The 13672-nt window shown below is 41.3% G+C and overlaps 1 protein-coding gene and 1 long non-coding RNA gene across 2 annotated transcripts; one reads left to right on the forward strand and one right to left on the reverse strand.

Moving 5' to 3' along the window:
* The first annotated feature begins 1694 nt into the window (after window positions 1-1694).
* On the forward strand, window positions 1695-8307 carry LOC115550761 (G1/S-specific cyclin-D1). Its single transcript, XM_030366050.1, has 5 exons — window positions 1695-2299; window positions 3954-4169; window positions 5345-5504; window positions 5829-5977; window positions 6475-8307. Exons 1-5 carry the CDS (start codon window positions 2102-2104, stop codon window positions 6649-6651), a joined length of 900 nt encoding a protein of 299 aa, XP_030221910.1. The 5' UTR covers window positions 1695-2101; the 3' UTR covers window positions 6652-8307.
* On the reverse strand, window positions 7584-11210 carry LOC115550762 (uncharacterized). The gene is made up of 2 exons (XR_003977947.1): window positions 11160-11210; window positions 7584-9579 (listed from the first exon to the last, which is right to left on the reverse strand). It is a non-coding gene; the product is annotated as an uncharacterized LOC115550762 (long non-coding RNA).
* Between the last annotated feature and the right edge of the window lie 2462 nt (window positions 11211-13672).

A 13672-nucleotide genomic window follows, 5' to 3' on the forward strand; every position in this document is an offset into this window, starting at 1 on the left:
TTGATGCATGTCGATTTTCTTAATTATGTACACTCGAGTTTGCAATCAGATTATGTACAATATCCTATAGCAGGCAATTAAATAGGCCAGCTGGCCATTTGGACAACCAATTATCTATTCATTTTCACTTGAAGTGCCATCACCTGCAATATCTTGCAACATACCCATTAATTAATGGTATATATAATTACTTTCAAATGTACAAGCTTGCCTACATAGATAGGCTACATCCATCCAGCTAAACATGAATGCCTAATTGACTGACTAAAACCGACCAGCTGTCTTGAATCCATTGCAATATGATTATAACGCTATAGTAACTGTTACTTTGACATCGTTTTCTCGTTGATATTCTAAAAATGTCGTAGGTTACCTTGTAGTCCTAAGTTGTGGCGTGTACATTGCGACGTCAAAGCACAAGGACGCCTGCATTTAAGAATCATAGCAGCATTGCAATATCAGATATGACATTAGTTATAATGTTTTATTTGATCATCGTTTAGTTATTAATCGTTCAATTCTTTTTTTATGACGGGGAGACCTGTTGTGTTGAAAAGTCCCACAGCGTTACGTTACCCATGCGAGACGTGCCAAACAGAGTTTTCATTAGCCTTGGTCAAGCACGTTGATATACGGTATTACATACGTCCGACTAACTTACAGCTATCTTCAGTCCTCTCGATATAGTCCTCTCAACAGAAAACATCCCGTGCATTCTGTACAAGCCCTATACAGTTAGGTAAGGTGCACTGCAAATTAGGTTTCCGTTTCAATGTAAACCTAACACAAAAATAATTTGCATAGCCTAGCATGAAATGTAACATAACGTGTTAGAAAACCGTTAGTAAAGCACGTTTCTTATTCCATACCGTTCTTCTTCCAAGACACATTGTAGGCTATTTGCCTGTTCCTAATTGACCAAAAATGACCTTATACATTATTACTATAGAGAGAAGAACATGTAAATTACATTCATAATTTAGGCTTATGTCTGTGTTTTAAAGCTGACTGTACTTTCTGTACTTTAGCCTAAGTCACTGCATTTTTTTTGTCTTAGGCCTTTGTTGACAGTCGTTGTTATCGGATTTCTAGCCTCCCAATTCCTTATACGTGGACGTTAATGCATTAAACAAGCATCAATCCGTCCCCGGCTTCCTTTTTATTCTCCGTAGCCGTACTGTAATCGGCAGGCGTCTCACAGGCTATGTGTGGGGCCAGGCAGATAAGGGGCTTTAAGACAGGGAGTGGAGATAGTTAGATAGTTTGGAGGAGGGGTGAGAGGAGGAGTGCGACTAGTGGTGTGTGGCCTTGCACTAAACTTATCTCGTTGTAGAGAGAGAGAGAGAGAGAGAGAGAGAGAGAGCTAGAGAGAGAGAGAGAGAGAGAGAGAGAGAGAGAGAGAGAGAGAGCGAGAGAGAGAGAGAGAGAGAGAGAGAGCGAGAGAGAGCGAGAGAGAGAGAGAGAGAGAGAGAGAGAGAGAGAGAGAGAGAGAGAGAGAGAGAGAGAGAGCGCGAGAGCGCGAGAGCGCGAGAGAGAGAGAGAGAGAGAGAGAGAGAGAGAGAAGAGAGAGAGAGAGAGAGAGAGAGAGAGAGAGAGAGAGAGAGAGAGAGAGAGAGAGAGAGAGAGAGAGAGAGAGAGAGAGAGAGAGAGAGAGAGAGAGAGAGAGAGAGAGAGAGAGAGAGAGAGAGAGAGAGAGAGAGAGAGAGAGAGAGAGAGAGAGAGAGAGAGAGAGAGAGAGAGAGAGAGAGAGCAGTAGGAAGGACTCGGAAAAACGGCATACTGCAACCTCATGCTCTCGTAAAGCTCTGGCGAACCGGCACCACTGAAACAGAATAAGATCCACCATCGGGAACAACGATACAAGGTCATCCCGAAGAAGAGAAATAACGGATGATAATAGGGAATAGTTCGGGCTACTTTATTTATTTACAAGTCCTCAAAGGTAGAAACAGTCGCGGTTCAGTCTATGAAAGATTAACTAGCAATATATTTAGCATAGAATAATGTCGAACTCCAACATATGAGGGTTATTAAAGCTTCTGCCAAACAGACAGAGTGAAACTTTAAAGCAGCAGGACTGAAGCGATTGAGCCGAACGGAAATGGAACCGCAGTTGATTTGCTGTGAAGTGGATAGTTTTCGAAGGGCCTACCTCGACAGCAACTTGCTCAATGATAGAGTTCTACATGCGTTGTTACGAGCAGAGGACTACTATCTACCAGCCACCAACTATTTCAAATGCGTCCAAAAAGAAATCGCACCGTACATGAGAAGAATAGTTTCGACTTGGATGTTAGAGGTGAGTTGGGACACTGTGAATTAAGTAGAACGCTATCTAGGAATGTATGCATGTCTCTAATTGTGATCCTGTTGATGCACAGTGATGTCAAATAACCCAATACGTTAGTCGTAGGCTATATTCTTATTTTTTTGTGTAAACAACTATAAACCAAAGAGGTAGGACTCTTGAAACAATGAAATGACATTAAACGCTTGGCAATATTTTATAGACATTTCAATAAATGTAATGCCATGTTTTAAGCTCACTTCATTTATTCAATCGTTAAGGAAAAATGTTTATGATTCTCATCAGTATGGTTTGCCAAACAGTAAAGGTCCAGACTTTTGTTTGAAAGTCCATTCGAGACTTTTAACACGCTGAAGCTCGAAGCTACCGTGGTGTTTTTTTTTTTCTTCTTCCTCGAGACCACGCGCTGCAAGCCTTTGTGTGTTCATTCATGAAGACGCCTGCGCGAGCCAGTCCATTCTCAACTTTCTGTTCTCTTCGTCGAAGAGCAGCAGGGCCTATCGCTTGATCACACAACGGCGTGGTAGCAAAACATATGCCACCACGGCTAAATCTCGTCGTGTGATTCGTTCAACATCTGGTGCCTTATAATAATATAATAAAACACCTTATCTTATTATATCATCTTTTGTTACACATTTTGCAAACATTTGGTAACATGAAAGAGAACTGATTCAACTAGCAGCGAAGCAATAAAACAAAACTTATATGGGTCCAGTTACTCATTTTATTATTGGTTTTATGACATATTTATCAGACAAACAGCGACAGAGCCTTTTATAGCAGATGAATACATTTTTATATCTGATTATTTTAAATAATAAATATTAAAGTGTCATCTCTTGGCAATATAATTATTACCTTCTGATAACTAGTTAATAAAAGTGTTTTGGTTGACTCAAGTTCACTACTGGTTGTATTGAAGAAAATCTAAACAAACAAAATTTACTTTCGTCTCACGTTTGTATACAGGTCATCCAGATTCAGTGCATAGGCCTGAAGCAAAGTGGTTTTAGTTCTGGCCATTAGCATACACTTCCATGGAAGGATGTCAGACCTTGCTAGTCTCGTTCACATTCTCTCACCTCTGCTTTTACCATCTAGTCAAGCCCCAAAAGCACTTTATGGACAAAGTCAATTATCACTGATCTATATTGCCCCAAAGACTGCATTCTTTCAGCCTAGCTCCACACTAACCAGCTACAACTTTGGTCAGGGTTTAGTTTGCTGCCACCCAAAGGCACAACCTCTTTTAACAGACTTTTGTGTGAATGAGCAGCAGGAGCAACATGGCCAGTCTACACGACCACCTGTAGATGGCAGCAAATACTATGACGTTTCCTTTGTGGGGAGAAAAAAGTCTATATATTTTATTAAACATGTATAATTTACATTATGCAGTACAGGGATCTGCACCACATGGTCCATTTTAAATGATCACCATCGACTAAGACAAGTTCTAAGCCGTTTTGAACCGATTCAATGTACAACATTTTCTCTTCAGGTCAATAAGTACTGGTTTTCTGCAAGGGCAAACATTGTAAATATTAACAGGTTTTCAGAGTTCCTCAATCTCTCACCAAACACACTAGGAGCAGCAATCAACAGGTATTTTACTACCTCCTTCTTCTTGTTCTTCCGGCAGGTGTGTGAGGAGCAGAAGTGCGAGGAGGATGTCTTCCCACTGGCCATGAACTACTTGGATCGCTTCCTCTCTGTGGAGCCCACCAAAAAGGGACACCTTCAGCTGCTGGCAGCCGCCTGCATGTTCCTGGCCTCCAAGATGAGGGAAACCATTCCTCTGACCGCCGAGAAGCTTTGCATATACACAGACAACTCTATCTCACCCGGGCAGCTGCGGGTAGGTTTCAAACGCTGCACCTATCGCATGTATCAGTTCAGCTGACAGAAGCTGCGCTCCTGAGGGACATTTCGTCTCAGTGACTTCCTGCGGATAAAATCAGTCTGTTGAATAGTACTAAATATACTCAGTAGTATAAGTATACAGTAAAAACCTTATTTTTTTTACTTTTTTTTATCGTGATTCACTCGTTGGCCATTTTGTTGTCTGGAAATCAATTGCAACTAATTTAAAACCTTAGGTTTTCATGAACCACTGATGCTCTTGTGTGAAGGATTGACAAACGTCCTACTTTTTTAATGATGTTATACGTTACGTTATACGTACACAAGTGTCGGTTGGCCTAGGAGTCGTCTCCACCACTTCGCAAACTATTCATACTGCTGTGTTGCTATCCCATAATTTGCCTAATCCCAGAATATCCCACAAACCAAATTTAACTGATGCTTAACTTATGTTTAACTCTATAGAGAGTGCCATAGTGCACAGCTATAGGGCAGAAATCTGCACAGGAAACCCGGCCACATTCGGTTTCATTTTTGAGTGTATGGCATTTCGGGTCGTAAATTTCAACACCAACTTAAAACATTGCCGCTGCAGTTTGAAGCAGCCGACATTATCTGCTCAATCTCTAGCACAACCCACATAGCATTGTAAGATGCGTAAGAAGCGGGCCGGGTAACTTGAATGTGTAGCATAAGTGGGAATGAGGTTTGTGGGGGGGGGGATGCTTTCTTAACACATGCATAATAAATCCTTCGATGTTACCAAGGACTAAAGCAAGAGACGGCAAAATGTTATTGAGTCAATGGACTCAGAACGTGATGTATTTTCATGACAGTTACCCCCCCGACATGGAGATAGTCTTGGTATGTTGGTGCCAGGAAGCAATAGAAGGTGCAACTTATAAAACATAACTGTGTATATTTATTGCATTTCGTTAATGTCAATCTACGAAATTAACTACAATTACACTTTGAAGTCAGCCACCTCGCCATGCTAAGTTAAATCGCCTCTTCACCAGGAGAAGGGGGTTGTGATGAATACCCCGAGAGCCTATTGGACGGAGAGCCTCAGGCCCTCTAGTGTTCACAGCATGTCTCTGCATGTAGCAGAACTTCTCTCTTTGGCTGCTACCTTTGCTCACACCCACACTGTGTTCATTCCTCTCGTAGCAAATGGAGCTGCTGGTTCTGACCAAACTGAAGTGGGACCTGGCTTCTGTGACGCCACTGGATTTCCTCGACCTCTTCATGTCCCGGCTGCCAATAAGAACAGAGAACAGGCCCATTCTCAGGAAGCACGCTCAGACCTTTGTGGCCCTCTGCGCTACCGGTAAGAACCCAGAATGCAATGCGTTTATTGGGCCAATTGTCTTTTTTTTTTTCGCGGCCCATTTTCATATTTTTCTGTTTCATGCTCTGTCTTTTTAACCTGGCCCCTCTTGCTAGTGCTTAAATATTAGCATAGTATTAGTATCAATATAAGTATGATTCCTTATTATAAAGAATATAGTATATATAGTATTATGTATAAACCTTGAATATTATTTTATTACATTTATAGAGAAAATAAGCGGGTTTAGCAGGACATCATTTGATAAATAAACAGATGATGTCATCCAGATGTATGGTTATTCATACGTTCTCCTCATTCCAGATGTCAAGTTCATCGCCAGCCCCCCCTCCATGGTTGCCGCGGGCAGCCTGGTGGCATCAGTGAAGGGCTTGCAGATGAGGATTGTGGGTAATGCCATGACAGAACAGAATCTGACAGAGAACCTGGCGCAGATCATCAGAAGTGATCCGGTGAGTGAAGCACGTAACTGTTGGTTGGTTTTTTTGGTCAATCAAAGTGGACCCGCCTACTATTTAAAGACTTAGTATACAAAGCCAATCAAGATAAAGATAAAGCTAAAGTACATGAATGCATGCAGCAAATTAACAAGTTTTTTTTTCTTACATTTAACCAAGATGGGTCCTCACGTTAACATATTATTATTACATGTACATTTAGGTGACGTTTTATGTGAGTTCTTTCTTTACCGTACAAAATATAATTCAAGCCCTTTATAAATTACCTTTTTTCTTATCCGATAAAACAGCCTCTTCTTACTTCAATGTCCATGGTTCAAGGTTTCATACTTCTTGGTATCACTAAGCTCAGAAGAGAATGTGGAGTGTGCTTATTCTAAAAGAAAGCGTTATCATATTCAAATATATTTCTCAAACTAATTTACATATTAATGGAGCTTGACCTGGTTACTGGTGAATTATACTAAATCTCTCTCTCTCTCTCTCTGAAGGACTGTTTGAGGGCATGTCAAGAACAAATTGAGTCTCTGTTTGAAATGAGCCTATGCCAGGCCCAACTACAGACTCAGCAGCCCCACTCGGGAACCACGGCAACCAAGGGTGTGATGGACGGGGAGAGCCAGGAGCTTTCGGCCACGCCCACCGACGTGCGGGACGTCAACATCTGATCGGACGCCGTCTCTCGGTGACAGAGTTTCCACGGATACGGATCATTGGGAGAAGAAGAGTGGGATGGAGAGAGACGTTTGGACTTCTAAAACTAGGTTAATCTTTTCTATCTCAGGCACACGTAAAAGTGCAGGGAAAGGATTCACTCAATTGTTTTGATACAACCTCTCTCCGTTCTCGCCCCTCCCTAAGAGAGCCACCGCAAAGACAAATATACGTTGACAAAAAGTAATGTTATGGAATTATAGAGTCCGAGAGAGAGGTCATCCTCCTCTGTCATGAGTTTCTCCTATTTATCCATGCGAGCAGTTCGAACTATGTGTGTTAGAAAAAACAATAGCCATATGGACTGGTAAAACGAAGAAAATGACGAAGAGGAGGAAGAACGAAGACATCGATGCCAGCCGCATCGCAGACGCCACTGAAGAACCAGACATTGGTCTGCTTGGCAGTACAAAGATTAAGCTAAAAGAGAGAAGGACTTTTATTTTGTATTTTCGGATCAGGTGGTTCTGTACACCTGCTGTATAATAGAGAGTGTGCAGACTTGGCCAGTAGTGTTTGGCATTACGAGGTAATGTGAGCGTGGAAGTGGATGAAAGATTAAAAAAAATATAACTGCCGTGGAATATAAAGAAAAAAACGCAAAAATAAAAATAACAATGAAGCCTTAGTTTATTGATTATCGTTAGATTTATTCAAGGCCTTGGGTACAAAAATAGAGCTTTTGTAATGGATGACAGGTGATGGAAACCTTGCTATTTTGAGATGTTATCCGCGCATGAAATTGTTTATGACTTGTATCCGTGTATGTATGATGATGAAGATGTGTTCTGGACTTTGTAAACACTACCAGGTTGAAAAGTACATTCCTATGTTTACCTCAGAACACAAGGAAATATATGTATTTTTACATTGAAATTTTGGCCTGTGCATTTTTTTCTTTTATTTACTCATTTTTTTAAAATGGGTATCATGGACTGAACATCGCAAGAATAAGATGGGAGTGGTCACTCTAAAGTTCTGATGATTCTGATGATGAATACACCAGGGTAAATACAGGAAATGTTTAACCCCTAGAGTGCTCAATGGCACAACTGCGGTCAAAGGGACAGTATGAAATTGCCATGGATTTACTACCTTTTATTAAATTGAGCCGAAAAAATTAATCAAAGTTGGGTGAGCAAAAAAGGAAATGTCATAATTGGACAGACCGAGTACAGACCGAGAAGTAATCACTACCAAACTATGAGGTTGTGTTATCTTTTTAATGTGCTGATACAACCTAGAGGGGCATGTGATTGGGTCAGACTCTTTGAGCCACTGTTAAAATTAGTTTCACCTGAATGTGCATTATTGGATGGGGAAGCACCATGTGTTGTTTCGATTGATAAGTTGACCTCAGTCTTTGGAATGCTCTAGAGAGGAGCACAATTGCCTCAGCTCTCTTACCATATATTAGCTCAACTGTGTTTGCAAAAGTATGCGAAGCAAAACATATAATTAATGCTCATCGTAGCACTCATCTGCTCAGAGAAAAGCTCAGAACTTGAGGAGGCTAAAGCAATGGTTTTCAAACCTGTTATGTGTACGCTCATTCTTTTTTTGAACTATCTAAGATTAATGCAAATAAACACATGCCATCATTTTCTAAACACTGGTCTATAGTTCACTAACAGCTCTCAACAGGTCTGCTTTACATGGTATCGGAAATCTGCAGTTGCCCAGGGACAGTTAGAGAGTATGTGTACACATCATATCTTTCCCACCAGTTATGCAAATCTTCTGGGATTTCCACTATTCAAATAGGCCTACGAATATACAGTGTATGGAATGTACATTTTAACCGAAGTTTAGTCTTTCCTGAAGAACCAATAAAGAAAGCTCAATAGGAAAATCAAAATTAAAAAAACATAAAAATAATTATATACTCGTAGGCCATATTTTGGGTCATTCCGAGGTGGAAGGTAGGAGGGGAAAAGTAAAAAAAATTGACAAAATAAAATAAATTTAGAATAAAAAGAGTTACTCAATAAAACATTTCCAACGTCAAACAGTTATTCCTCACAATGCTCTTCAGTGTTAAGGCCTCCATCATTTGCATTAGAACTGTTGGCTGCTATTTTCTGGATGTTTCTGTTTTGGGTAAATAACATTCCTATTCTGTAAAAGGTGTTTTAACATAATTTATAAACTGAAACACAGCAAGAACAACAATCATACCTTTCTGCTGGATAAAGTGCTAACAAAGAAAAAGAGAATGTTCTCAACTGTATTCAAATGTGACTTTGTGGGGAGGGTGGAGCCTATCTCCACACACATCCATACCTCTAAATCTTGATTATGGCATTTGGCAGTATGCTCATGTGTTTGAAACTGAAGCACTTGGTTGATATTTTCCAAACAAAATGAGCTTCAACTAGGCTAGGTAATGGGAAAAATAATAATTTGGCGGTTGTTCGATACAGGACATCCAATGAGTTGTGACAGTCTACTGTCCAGTGACCCGTGGCATCTTTAAGTGAGAACCCTCACCCCCATCCCTTTCCCACGGTCCCTGTAATGAGAACACAGTCCACGAGCAGTGCACACATCTGACTATGGAAAGGAAGACGTTTCCTCTGTGAGGATCGGGTTGGTTGGGGGGGAGGGGAGACTGCAGCCTCCTCAGCAGCGGAGATGAAGCGAAGACCTCAATAGAGAAAGCAACAGTGTTTTGTAGAAAAACACAACCTTAAAATACTACCCGTACATATCCAGTCTGACCTTCTCCGCCATAGTGGTGGAACTCCCTCTGAGACCCATAGACCTGGGAGGGAGCCAGCATTGGAACTATAGAAGAACAGCATTAGCCTTGGCTTGGGGCCACTTCTACCTGCCAGCACCTGTCAGAGCAGTCCGACATGTTCAGCCCTGGGCGTTCCACCCTGGAAACAAGAACATAATAAAAAGGCTTATCATGAAAAACAGTGGCAGGGGCAAACAGAGGCAACCTATATTGAGCTTAGAATTTTTAGGAAAACAGATGGAAAACAAATATTGTTTGTACGATCTCAAAGGGGCAGACCACGGACTGCGTTGAACCCGGAGCCTTCTTCCTATGAGGTGTGATTTTTATTTGTACTATTATTGCCTGGAAAAGTTATAGCCCATTGTCTATAGCAGCTGGGCCATTCAAACACTTCAAACAGAAAGTTTGTAAGGAATTATCCTGATAATACCGGTTACTGTCACACCCATGACATTATGCCTTTGAGGCATCAGGGGTAAATAATTGTAAGTGCACTTCCCGTTGACATTTTAGTCTGTAAAGTGCATTCCTATTTAAGTACACTTAAAGAACATAAGTGCACATACTAAGGTACGAGAATACTTTATTAGTGGGGGACCAACTTAATACCTTTGTGCCGTGTGTCAAACACACTGGTCACGAGAATATCACAGTTCAGTTCTTTAGTATACTAAAAATATATTCTGTCTCTTGCCAGTAATTAAAGTTACTGTTATCCGTAATAGTTAAGGTCTAGCAAGCAAACATTGGTAAGCAAACAGAGTGCCTTTCTGCAGCGATTTGATCACACTTGTGACTTGACTATAGACTTGTCACTTGGAATTCCAATTAATACATTTAATAATAGTAGATAAAGTTATAGTTATAATAGACTTCAATTAAAAAATTACTTTAACATTCTTTAGGGAATACTATATAATATTGACTAATTCTGGTCAGTATAAACTGTCAGGCATGAACCCAGAACCTTTTACTTTGAGAAGACCAATGAGCCGTTTCAGTCTGTCCCGTCAAGTAGAGAGCATTAGGGACCACTTGGGGCTGTCAAGTGTACTAAATGCATACAACAATAAAGTACACTTTCATTTAAGTGCACTTACATTTTAGTTAAATTACATTTTATGTTAAGTGACATAAATATTTAAGTTAAATTCAGATTAAAAACATTTTTTTTTTAAATGTGGCGTCTTTTGACAAGGGTTTATCCTTATTTCGATTTTAGTCAACATCCAAGTAAACTGTTCAGCAGGTGGCGCCAGAGGCAACAGCTGGATTTCACTGCCCTAGAAGACCCTCGTCAGAGTGGCGAAGTCACGCCTTTCCGGTAGAGCCCATGAGATGGAAAATATGAATGGGTTTCATGGTTTCTTGGTGAGAAAGTAATTATTTTCTGGTCCCAGTCTTTATATGTCCTGAATAACACATATGTTGCGGGTTGGTTTAAATGATACATTATCATGTCAAGAGTTTGACCGTTTATTATGCAATTGTTCAGTTAAAGGCTGTAGAGAAAACACAATGAGAAAGACTACACGTCTCGTATGTGACGTCACGCTCCCTGCGACTGGCGTGGATAAGACCGACAATCTCCCCATCGGCACAACTGAAACTCTCAACATGCCCCGACTTATAATGGTTTTCACCTCCGATGCCGTTATCCTCCCTTTGGAAAAAAGCGGTGAAGTGGAGCAGAGAGATCGCCACGTCTGTACTAACCAGAGTGAGGGTGACGTATATCATTCGCGTCGAGAGCAGCGGGGCCTGCCCGTAATTCCGACACCTCATTGTTCCGACGTCTCAATGGTCCGAAATATTTCCAATTAGATCGACATGCCACTATGCCGACGGTTGAATATGCCTACATGTAAAGAGTTTTATACCTCACTCTCTCTCACAAATACAACATAGGCCTACATATCACGTTCACGATGAATATTGGAGAGCAAAGTGACAACGCATTCATTTCGACAGGGTGTTTCAGCCCCATGGACAGAGAGCGTAGGTCAAATTCCACACACACACACACACACACACACACACACACACACACACACACACACACACACACACACACACACACACACACACACACACACACACACACACACACACACACACACACACACACACACGACTAAGTACACGGTATGAGATATAAGTTTGACTAAATCAATACCAGCGAATTTATTTAGGCTAAAAGCCCACTGTAAACACAGTAAACAACACATATAGGCCCACACACAGCTACTAAAGATAAAAATTGTATTTGTTTTTCACTCACCGTTTGACTTCTTTACGGGAAAAGTAGTCCTTGTATAACGTGCGCTTCATAAACTCACCTCTTGTGACCGTTCAAGCCCACAGCAACAGTCTGGCTTGGTGAAGTGCACTGCTGGAACTTAGCCTATCGTCTTTTATTTTTGGTTTCATAATCACACATGTGGAATTGTGCCTTGGCCTATTCGGCATATTGAACCGTCGGCCTAATGCGCCTCCTTTTTGAAAAGTCGGACAAACGGACCTTCGTACCAATGGGTTCCGTTTTCGGAACATTTAACCGTCGGCATAGTGGCATGTCGATCTAATGGGAAATATTTCGGACCATTTAGACGTCGGAACAATGAGGCGTCGGAATTACGGCATGGCACCAGAGCAGCAAGGGGCTGTAGTTTTCTTTGCATGAAAAATTATCATATAAATCCAAAAACAACATGTGTAATCCAGGGCATATAAAGACTGGGCTCCGTCGAGGAAGACTGAAGGATTTAGTTTGAGAAAACGTAACTACATTTAAACTCTGCTGGATTTTTTCTGAGACAAAAACCGTGTGTTAGCAACAGCTCACACAAGCAATCAAAAAACAAGAACACACATTCGAAGAAAAGACGAAATAACAAGTTTAATTTCATGTTTCAATTTCATCATTCACAACATTTTAAACTCCCTCCCTCACATCCATTCATTCATTGTACAAATCTACCATGAACACATTTATTTAAAAAGCCTCTTCCCCTTGAGATTCACCTGTGACCCCCCCATAACAGCCACACATTGCACAGGCTTTTATTTTTATTCATGGGTTTGCGGAGGGAAAGATTGAGAAAGATAACTCCGGTAAACAGGATGGAGGGTCAAAGAAACAGTTCAAATAAAATAAAAACCGGCCATTTACCTACTCCCCGCCGTGCCATGAATGCCAATATTAGACAGAAGTGAACCAAGAGTCCATTCTCTTTCATTGCTTTGTGATAACCCATTATAGCATTGCGTGACCAACACACCCTGCCATGGGAGATAGTGAAACACTTAGTAATGACTCTTGGCTGAATAGACATTGTGAATCAACCGTGGCGAGCAGTCAGCCCAGCTGAACCCAGACGTATAGACAGGTCAGCTGTATCGTGCTGTGAGGAAATCGGATACAGTTGTTTTGCACATGGCATGCGTTCTCCGGCGATCAGGATGGGAGTGAAATACCCACCGACTGCAACCCTCTCAAGGGCCCAGTCTGCTCTTCACCAGCCGTCGTGTGGCTCTCAGCGTCGAGGGACCTCTCCAGAAGGCCAGCATCTGCATCATCTTTAGATTCTGTCATGAATTTTAGTCGGATAAAAGTGTGACCTGGTTGGTTTCCATAGTGATCAGCTGGGGGGAGGAGCATAATCCGATGCCGCGCAAGGCCCGCTGTGGAGTTCACACATCTAGGAGCACATGTGGCGCCCCCCAGAGGACAACGCTCAACAGCCATAGACTTAAGTATTCGCAATAATTATAATAACAATAATAATATTGGATATTGTCTAAAACCTACATTTCAAAGTTCTCCTCTTTTCTTTCTTCAAAAAAAATCCCCCCCCCAAAAAAACAAAAAACAAATATATATATATTTATATTTATATAATGGAAGTTGTTAACTTCCCTTCGGATTTATTTTGTTTTATTCTGGCTAAATAGGTAACTTAAATATTTACAATGATTATTTTACAACCATTGGCCCAGCCCGTCGAAGATAAAGTCTTTATGGTTTCTTCTTCTGTAGAATAAAAAGCAGGTTGAGGGACGAAGGGAAGGAGGGCCCCAAGGTGGGAGGGGCTTGTTCCAGAGAGAGAGATGGCGATTGGTCGGAGTTCTTTACGCTCATCAAAGGTCCTGCAGGAGGCTATCAAGTCCAGTCCTGGCTGACCGAGTTCATCCCGCCCACTGCACACTGGGTCATTGGTCCACAGGGT

Source organism: Gadus morhua, chromosome 9 (assembly GCF_902167405.1).
Source record: "Gadus morhua chromosome 9, gadMor3.0, whole genome shotgun sequence".
Taxonomy (NCBI): Eukaryota; Metazoa; Chordata; class Actinopteri; order Gadiformes; family Gadidae; genus Gadus; species Gadus morhua.

Bases quoted from the DNA above. Each gene is read 5' to 3' on its own strand.
- LOC115550761 (XM_030366050.1), top strand. From the start codon at position 2,102: ATGGAACCGCAGTTGATTTGCTGTGAAGTGGATAGTTTTCGAAGGGCC. The intron at 2,300-3,953 runs GTGAGTTGGGAC...TTCTTCCGGCAG, and splicing joins TTTCGACTTGGATGTTAGAG to GTGTGTGAGGAGCAGAAGTG. The intron at 4,170-5,344 runs GTAGGTTTCAAA...TTCCTCTCGTAG, and splicing joins TCTCACCCGGGCAGCTGCGG to CAAATGGAGCTGCTGGTTCT.